Source organism: Piliocolobus tephrosceles, chromosome 8 (assembly GCF_002776525.5).
Source record: "Piliocolobus tephrosceles isolate RC106 chromosome 8, ASM277652v3, whole genome shotgun sequence".
Taxonomy (NCBI): domain Eukaryota; kingdom Metazoa; phylum Chordata; class Mammalia; order Primates; family Cercopithecidae; genus Piliocolobus; species Piliocolobus tephrosceles.
The window spans coordinates 127920528-127930244 of NC_045441.1; the positions used below are offsets into that span (position 1 = coordinate 127920528).

Genomic DNA, 9717 nt, shown 5'->3' on the forward strand with positions numbered 1-9717 from the left:
CTCATCTGTCTCTCTACCTACAGTGCCATCTTGCCCTCTCCCCCTGTCAAAATTCTCGCCATCCTTCAAGGCCCGAGCCAAATGCCATTTTCTCTCTTCCCTTCCCTCCCCTCCCCTCCCTTTCCTTTCCTTTCCATTCTTTTTTGAGACAGAGTCTTCCTCTGTCACCCAGGCTGGAATGCAGGGGCAGGATCTCAGCTTACTGCAACCTCTGTCTTCCAGGTTCAAGCAATTTTCCTGCCTCAGCTTCCTGAGTAGCTGGGACTACAGGCATGCACCACCACACCTGGCTAATTTTTGTATTTTTGTTAGAGATGGGGTTTCACCATGTTGGCCAGGCTGGTCTTGAACTCCTGACTTCAAGTGATCCACCTGCCTCAGCCTCCCAGAGTGCTGGGATTACACGGTGAGCTCTCATGCCCCATCTCCAATGCCATTTTCTTCTTGAAGCGTCCCACCAGCAGATGTGACCTCCACTGTTGAAACCCACAGTGCTTTATCCTTCCCAAGCCATTTCCCGAACACTGCTCGGGGGTTGAATGATGTGTGTTTGTAATTAACGCACTTCGACAGCAGGTATCTCCCGACTTCAGCATAGTGCAGTCAGTGCACACAGTAGGTGCTCAGTGAATATTGGACCAAATGGAATTGAGCATCCATGCTACACCTGCAGATGGGAGAGGCAGCAAACTCATGTCCCAAGAACCAGCATGACACAGATCTCTCTTACTCTCTTATCCTCCCCTTTTTTCTCAATAAGGACAAAATTTGTGCTCAGGGGAGAAGGGCATAGCTTGCCCCTCCCTTCCTTCCTCAGCCAACAGTTTGGCTTCCCTTCTAGAGAGGTGAGAGAAGGTGTGACAGGCCAAGGTTCCTTTGCTCCACCCCGTCGTGTTTCCCCCAAACACCCAGCATAAGTTGCTTTCCAGCTCCTGCAGGCTGGAGTCAGCTCACCTGCAGTAGGCACTCAGCACAACTCTGCGAGACCGGCTCACCTGCACCCGGCACTCAGCACAGCTTCCAGCATGCAGAGCCTCCCCGCTGCCACCCGGGCCGCCTTGATCCTCGGCCTGGCCTTTGCCTCCCTCCACTCGGCTTGCTCGGCAGGTAGCGTTATGAGCTTTATTCGTGGCCAGGCTGGGAAGGGGGAGGGAAGGAGGGAAGGAGGGAAAAGAGAGGTGGGAGGGAAAGGAGGAGGAGGGGGAAGATTCTTTGGCCAGGGTTGGTCCTGCACAAAGGAAGGAGGAAACAGAACTTTCTCATCTGAAGGATTAGGCAGCGGAGGGGAGGTGGGGCTGGGGTGGGGGTGGTCTCAGGTTGGCCTAAGACAGAGATCAGGTACTCAGTTCCTCATCTAGGGTAGCAGCAGTCACCTCTCTTGGCCTTTGCCACACAGAAAGGAAAAAGTTATTTGCTGGAGTCTCACCCATCAGAGGACCAAAATGACATCCTTTGGTCCACTGAGTCCTGAAGGCTCCTTCTCAGCCCCACTGAGCTCTCATGCTTTGCCGTGCACATTTGTGTCTGACCTTCCCTTTCCTAAGTCCTCTGTCCCTCTCTGCCCCCTGTACTTTCTCTGCCCTTTCACAGAACCTGACTGCCAGGAGGGCTTTCATTCACTGTCTCCACCCTCCTGCCTCCCCGGGCACCGGAAATGTGGGTTATCTCCCTATTTTCCTACAGAGGCTGGAAGGCTGATCTATACCCCCTGCCTTGCCCTGCCAGGCCGGGGTCTGCAACTCATGGCAGAGGGACCTTGGTTACCATCTCACGCTCCTGGCTTTGATCCTGTTCTCAGCCACCTCAGAACACCACCACATTTTCTATGCCCTGCAACACTCTCCTGCTCCCAAAACCAACCCTGCAACCCAGAGTCCTGTATCTGCCCCTCTCATCCTCAGACTCTCTTCTGCAGCCACTGCCAGGGGTGTTGGTGTTGAGGTTCAAGACGTGCGCTCCTGAGCCGCTGAGCCTGAACCCAACTCCATCTTCCATGACTCACTAGCTATGTGACCTCAAGCAAATTACTTTCCCTCTCTATGCCCAGTTTCCTCCTTTATCTCATGGGGACCATCATAGTGCTTGTCAAGAGGACTTGATATAATTTCATGTAAAGAACTTAGAAATAGCCCATAGAAAATTAGCCAGGTGTGGTGGCGGGCGCCTGTAGTCCCAGCTACTCAGGAGGCTGAGGCAGGAGAATGGCGGGAACCTGGGAGGCGGAGCTTGCAGTGAGCCGAGATGGGGCCACTGCACTCCAGCCTGGGCGCAAGAGCAAGACTTTGTCTAAAAAAAAAAACAAAAAAAACAAATAGCCCATAGAATGCACACAGTGAATGTCAGCAATTATGGCAAGCACATTCATTTTATTTTCCAGCTTCACCCCTCCCCAAATTAGAGTGCTGAGTTTCTTTCTACTTACCCTAACAGTGCCTTGCTTGTGATGGGAGCTGAAAATTAGAAGACAAGTTTAACTGCACTGAATTGTTGGGTCTTCCCAGCAGCTTTTCCTGTGGAATAGCCCCAAGTGGGCCAGTCCCTCCCTCACTTCTGGCTCTGCTTATAAGGGAGGAGGGTGATGTTTAAATTCTTAGGAATTTTCACCGGGGCTATTCCATTTGAACCATAGAAAATTGCTGATATCGAACAATTTTGACCTATAACAATGGCAATTTCATAAGCTTGAACCCAACCCTAGCATTCAGCCAACTAGGGTTTTTTTCCACTCACTTTGGAAGAGGACAACTTCCATTCTAGGTGTAGAGGTGAGATGAAAGTCAGGGCCAAGGAAGTTATTTGAGTCATAAGGAAAATTAGAATAGTGAGGAATCAGTTTCTCCAAAACAAATAAAGACCAGGCTCTAAGCCATTTAGCTGTAAATAATTTACAGTAACAGATTGCATCGAGGCAATTACTATACTTTAAGCAGGACATTGGAGTGGCTTGGGGGTTGGGTGGCATAAAATTAGTCTCAGCAGCAATTTCATGGTTTTAGCTAAACAGCAGGTTTCTTCTTAATTCGTCCTGCTGTGTGACAACACGCACCTTTGAAGGACACGCTGACCCACAGTCAGGGGAGCCTTGAGAGTTTCCACACCCACCACCTTTTTTTTTTTTTTTCCTTGTTGCATTCCCAAAGCAGCAGAATGAACAGTAATATAATTTCTAGGAAGGTTCTTCCAATCCATCTCTTGGTTTCCATCTACCTAGGTCAGCATTAGCACTGTCTAATAATAGAACTCACACTGAGGGTGGAAATGTCCCATGTCTGAATGGTGCTTCCAATATGGTAGCCACTATTCACACATGGCAATGGAACCCTTGGCATGTGTCTAATGTAACCAAGAAGGGAGTTTTTTACTGAATTTAACTGTAATAAATTTAAACAACCACAAGTGGCTAGAGGCTGCCGTATTGAACAGTATGAACTTAGAGGTCATCTCTCTTCTTATTGTCAGTTACGGACAGCAACCTGGATGCCTCAGATCCCTAACCCAATCCCACACCCCAAGCCAACAGGACTTTAAGAATTCATGCTGAAGTCCTTTTTATCTTTCCACTCCTTGCTCACGAATCAATCTATGTGCTGCGTATTCTGGCAATCTCTGGGCTTGCTTGTATGATGTTTAATTTTCTTCGACAGCCATCATTCTGGAGGCTGCAAGTCCAAGGTCAAGGTGTTGATTGCTTGATTTCTCCTGAGGCCTCCCTACTTGGGTTGCAGATGGATGCCTTCTCACTGGGTCCTCACGTGAACTTTTCTCTGTGCATGTATGCTGCTGCTGTTTCTTCTTCTTCTTCTTTTTTTTAGATGGAGTTTCACTCTTGTCACCCAGGCTGGAGTGCAATGGTGTGATCTCAGCTCACTGCAACCTCCACCTCCCGGGTTCAAGCGATTCTGCTGCCTCAGCCTCCCAAGTAGCTGGGATTACAGGCATGCACTACCACGCCTGGCTAATTTTTGTATTTTTAGTAGAGATGGGGTTTCACCATGTTGGCCAGGCTGGTCTCGAACTCCTGACCTCAGGTGATCTGCCCACCTCAGCCTCCCAAAGTGCTGGGATTACAGGTATGAATCACTGCACCTGGCCTCTTTCTCGTCTTCTAAGGACCCTGCCATATTGGATTAGGGCCCACGCACAGGACCTCATTTAAGCTAAACTGCGTCTTTGAAGGCCCCATCTTCAAATACAATCACACTGTGGGTTAGGACTTCAACATATGAACCTGGGGAGAGGGGAACATAATTCAGTCCACAACAGGGAGTTAGCTTTGTTGCAGAAAGCCTCAATATGCCCATGCTGGAGCTTCTATAATACTTTCATAATACTCACTACTGATTTACAAAAAAGATTTCAAAATCTATGCCTGGGAATGGCTTTTGCTAGTGCCTGAGACTATCTCCCATCTTTTCTTCCAGAAGCAAGCAGCAGCAACAGCTCAACCTTGACCGCTCACCACCCAGACCCTGGGACCCTGGAGCTGTGCCTCAGTAAGCTTCTCCTGCCAACCGCTCTAACCCCAGAACTGGCCCTCCGCCTGGGAGGGAAACAAAGGCCTCCCCACTTTCCGTTGGTTGGTGTCAAGTGGCCAAGGGCCTTCCTGGCCTTCCTGTGCACCAGTGTGGTTTGTCCCAGAACTATTTGCAGAGCAGGTCTAAAAGGCTTTCTTGGCTCTGATCCCCATCTAGGTGCACAATCTTTGACACAGATCGCTTTAATGACCCATCCCAGGTCAGTAGCTAACAATGCCCTAGGTTCGAATGCTTGAAGAAGTCTGCAGGTGGAAAGGCCATAAAAAATCATCTAGTCCAACTTCCACCCAATGCAAGAGCTTGGTTTTGCTGTCCTTGACATACATATTTCTTCTTCTTCTATGCACGTTCTTCCTGTTCTTGCATACTTCTAGCCACAAGGCGCTCAGTAATCCATAGAGCAACCACTATTATGCATGTCTAGCTAATAGAAAGTTTTGCAGCTGGGCACAGTGGCTCACACCTATAATCCCAGCACTTTGGGAAACCGAGGCGGGCAGATCACCTGAGGTCGGGAGTTGGAGACCAGCCTGACCAACATGGTGAAACCCCATCTCTACTAAAAATACAAAAAAATTACCAGGTCTCTACTAAAAATACAAAAATACACAGGTGGTGGCATGCACCTGTAATGCCAGCTACTAGGGAGGCTGAGACAGAAGAATTGCTTGAACCTGGGAGGCAGAGGTTGCAGTGAGCCAAGATTGCACCACTGCACTCCAGCCGGGGCAACACAGTGAGACTCCCTCTCAAAAAGAAAAGAAGAAAGTTTCGCTTTATTTTGTCTGGTTCCCTTTATCCTGCCCTCACTGAATGACCGAATGCATTAACTTGGGCACTTAAAAGGAAGGGTAGGCCAGGTGTGGTGGGTCATGCCTGTAATCCCAGCACTTTGGGAGGCTGAGGCAGGTGATCACTTAAGACCCGGAGTTCGAGACCAGCCTGGCCAACAGGGCGAAACCCCTTCTCTACTAAAAACACAAAACATTAGGCGGGTGTGGTGGCACGCACCTGTAATCCCAGCTACTTGGGAGGCTGAGGCAGGAGAATTGCTTGAACCCAGAAGGTGGAGGTTGCAGTGAGCCAAGCCTCCATTGCTTGGCTCCAGCCTGGGTGACAGAGTGGAACTCCGTCATCTATTGCACTCCAGCCTGGGTGACAGAGTGAGACTCTGTCTCAAAAAGAAAAAAAAAAAAAAAAAAAGGGAAGGGTATTAGGGAATAATACATAGAGGTTAAGAGTATGGCTTCAGACTCCTGCAGACTTGGTTTGAGTTCTCCTTCTTCCATCTTGTGACCTTGGGCAAGTTACAGCCTCAGTTTCTTCATGTAAAATGGGAATAAAACTTGCACCTGTCACTTTGTGAGGAAGGCATAAGCTAATGTGTAAAAGCACACAGCACAGTGCATGGCACGTAGTAGACCCACATCAGTGTCAGCTACCGCGCTGTGATTGTTCTGTTAATATTAATGGTTGAGAAGCCTGGGTGGGACTGGTGGTGCATGCCATCGTCCTTACTCTCCCTTCCCCACCAGACGTGGACTTTTGCCCACAAGCAGCCCGGTGCTGCCGCGCAGGAGTGGACGAGTACGGCTGGATCGCGGCGGCTGTTGGCTGGAGCCTCTGGTTCCTCACCCTCATCCTGCTCTGTGTGGACAAACTGATGAAGCTGACTCCAGATGAGCTCAAGGACTTGCAAGCGTGAGACCCAGGCTCGGTGCAGAAAATGGTGATCGCCACCAATTTGTGGCTAATGGGGAAGGGGAGTAGGGCTAATGTGGTTTCTATTATTTAAGTCATTTTCACCTTTAAGCTTCAGTTACTTTTACAAGGGAAAGAAGAAAGAGCGAGAGAACCAAGTGAGGCAAGCCACTGCTGCCCTTGCATGCTGCTCCCAAGGGCCCCTGGGCCTTCTGAGCCCAGGTGACTCCTCTCTCAAGATAGTCCTTCTGGAATTTGTCCTGTTTTAACCTTTCTTCTAGGCACCAAGGGAGGTGCACAAGAAACTGTAAGACTTAGTCTCATCGTCAACATGTTCAGAAACAAATGCATAACCTTCTCACCAAAACCAGGTCACTGGCTTCTCTCCCTGGCTTGAGTCCCGGGCTTAACTGTCATTTCAGAATATGAGAATCAGTCAGGTATGGTGGCTAATGCCTGTAATCCCAGCACTTTGGAAGGCAGAGGTGGGCAGATCATTCAAGGTCAGGAGTTCCAGATCAGCCTGGCCAACGTGGTGAAACCCTGTCTCTACTAAAAATACAAAAATTAGCCAGGTGTGGTGGTGCACACCTGTAATCCCAGCTACTTGGGAGGCTGAGGCAGGAGAATCTCTTGAACCTGGGAGGTGGAGGTTGCAGTGAACCAAGATCATGCCACTGCACTCCAGCCTTGGGGACAGAGCAAGACTCTGTATCAAAAAAAAATGTGAGGATCGGTCAGGCATGGTGGCTCATGCCTGTAATCCCAGCACTTTGAGAGACTGAGACAAGAGGATCACTTTAGCCCAGACATTCAAGACCAGCCTAGGCAAGATGGCGAGACCTTGTCTCTATTAAAAATTTTTTAAAGTTAAAAATAAAACTGTGAGAATCCCCTTGACACTCCCACCTTCTTCACCCACCTCAAGTCCTTCTCCGGCTCTCCTTCTGGCTTCATCCCATCTTCCACAGCTCTCCTGTCCCACCCATTCTCCCTGCCGGTGCCCTCGTTCTGGCCTTCACTGCCTTCCCCTAGGGATATTGCATTCTGTCCTCACTGCTTTAAGGATCTTCCTCCCCAGCTCTTCACTTCCTATGGGCAGCTGCCAGGGTAGGAGCTGTCACCTCCTGCTGGCAACAATCAGTAGCTCCTAAGGACTAAAACTTCTCAGTCCAGCATTCAGCTCTTTGTAGGAGTCCATCTGTCCCCCAGCACATGCAGGAGTAAGGACTCTGACTGGCCCACTCCTCAGCCTGGTGTCTTCAGCTTCTATGCTGCCATTTTCTTGTCTAGGATGGCTGCTTCCCAACTCCACCTCCAGAATCAAGGATAGTCCTCCAAACCCAGCTTGAATGCTTGATCTGCCTGGAGACTTCCTGGTCATCCTTGGGTGACCTGGAGCTGGTGCTCTTAGCACACTTCTGCTCCGCCCTGATGTGCAGCTGTTGTGAACGGGCCCCTCCGCAGTTTATCCTTCCTCACCCCCCGGGGCATAGTACCCTATTCAAGTTTGTCCAACGAGTGCATGGGTGAATTCATGAATGAACGAACAAATGAGTCTTTGCCCTAGACTTAAGGTCCTTACTCGGCATTAGGAGCCTCCATTTTTCTCCAGATGGCTGAAATAACCAGCCTCTGAAGGAGCCAATGGTTTGGTCACTGCTCTCTCAAATTACAGTCATTGTCACTTAGCATGGAGCGTGGACGTTGCACATTACTGTGAACCCTTGCAGAGGAGGGGAGGGCAGGTTTATCAGAAGAGAAGAAAGGACAAAATGACTCCTTATGAAGCAATTTCTGCCCTCTGCGAGAAAACATGTATTTAGATCAGACAAACTCTAGTCAAAATACAAAAAAGAAAAATGAAAGACCTCTGAAATAGGAACAGTCTCTCGAAGAGGCAAATGACTCAAAACTGCTCAATTGCTCTTTCAGAAAATCTAAGTAAACTTCCCTGACAACAGAAACTGAAGAGGTTGCCTGGTTCATCTTGTAGTCTTCCAAAACAGCAGATAATTTCTGAATCTCAGATGTTGAATCAATACAATGGGATGGATTTCTTGTACCTAAGTGTTAAATGATCACATACATAAAAGCGTCTGAGCCTGAGCAACATATTGAGTCCCTGTCTCTACAAAAATGAAAATAAAAAAATTAGCCGAGCGTGGTGGAGCACACTGATCGTCCCAGCTACTCAGGAGGCTGAGGTAGGTGGATCACTTGAGCTAGGGAGTTCAAGGCTGCAGTGAGCCATGTTCATGCCACTGCACTCCAGCCTGGGCAACAAAGTGAGACCCTATCTGAAAAAAAAAAAAGTGTCTGCATAATGCCTGGTGCATTTTGTGGATATACAATATGAGTATGTGTTCCACGTTTTTAGAAATTCAAAGGAAGAGTTTCCACAATATGTGATGGTTTATTTCCCAAGAGATGAAAAGATTCATTAAGGTGCATGCTTTGATTTAACATCTGCAAACATTTAAAAAATATAACAGTGTGTGACATAGCAGTGAGAGTACTATCTTTTTTTAAAAAAGGAAATTAAGATTTATTTCTGGCCTATGTGAACAGAAATAAGTCACTTTATCTCACTGGGCACCAATTTTCTATGTGGAAAATAGAAGAACTGGACCAAATTGGCAGTTTCAAGCTGAGCCGCAAAAGTTCATGGAGCCATTTCAGTCACTTCATGGAATCGAAGTGGGCATGAGGCCCATTGTTCTTTCAACCTGAGCAGCTTGGCTCTTGTGTCATACATTAAACCCTGTGGTAGGGTTTTCTTTTTTTGTTTGTTTGTTTGTTTGTTTGTTTTGAGACGGAGTCTCCCTCTGTCGCCCAGGCTGGAGTGCAGTGGCCGGATCTCAGCTCACTGTAAGCTCCGCCTCCCGGGTTTACGCCATTCTCCTGCCTCAGCCTCCCGAGTAGCTGGGACTACAGGCGCCCGCCACCTCGCCCGGCTAGTTTTTGTTTTTGTATTTTTTAGTAGAGACGGGGTTTCGCTGTGTTAGCCAGGATGGTCTCGATCTCCTGACCTCATGATCCGCCCGTCTCGGCCTCCCAAAGTGCTGGGATTACAGGCTTGAGCCACCGTGCCCGGCCGGGTTTTCTTTTTTTTTTTTTTTTTTCCCCACTTTAATAAGTGAAGGATCAGGGCACCAGTTGGTGTCTGAAATGTCCCCCTGTCTGGGGAACCCCACAGATTCTCAGACTACCTTGAAGCAAAAAGTATGTGCAGTCTGACATCTCACATTAAAATGTAGGCATTTTGTCAATTGCTTTTCTTTCATCTGCACAAGAGAAAGGATAGAATGAATCAATACAACCACTCTTTTCCTTGAGACTGTAAAGAAAATGGTTCTGTAGTTTGATGGTTCTACTTCCAGGATGCTACCTCTCAGATTTATTCTCGACAGAAAATTTTTTGATTACAGCAGACCAGATCTTTATCTGTCAATAAGTTAAAAAAGGTAATCTGGGCTGG

The 9717-nt window shown here is 48.2% G+C and overlaps 1 protein-coding gene across 2 annotated transcripts; it reads left to right on the forward strand.

The window, feature by feature from the left end:
- The first annotated feature begins 891 nt into the window (after positions 1 to 891).
- TMEM213 (transmembrane protein 213) lies at positions 892 to 8081 on the forward strand. 2 transcript variants are annotated; one of them, XM_023190057.2, is made up of 3 exons: positions 892 to 1107; positions 4425 to 4493; positions 6071 to 8081. In XM_023190057.2, the coding sequence occupies exons 1-3, from the start codon at positions 1026 to 1028 to the stop codon at positions 6238 to 6240; spliced, it is 321 nt and encodes a 106-aa protein (XP_023045825.1). In that variant the 5' UTR covers positions 892 to 1025; the 3' UTR covers positions 6241 to 8081. The 2 variants fall into 2 exon arrangements, with proteins under 2 accessions (XP_023045825.1, XP_023045824.1); XM_023190056.2 differs by having other exon boundaries at positions 923 to 1107; positions 4422 to 4493; positions 6071 to 6961.
- The last annotated feature ends 1636 nt before the right edge of the window (positions 8082 to 9717 follow it).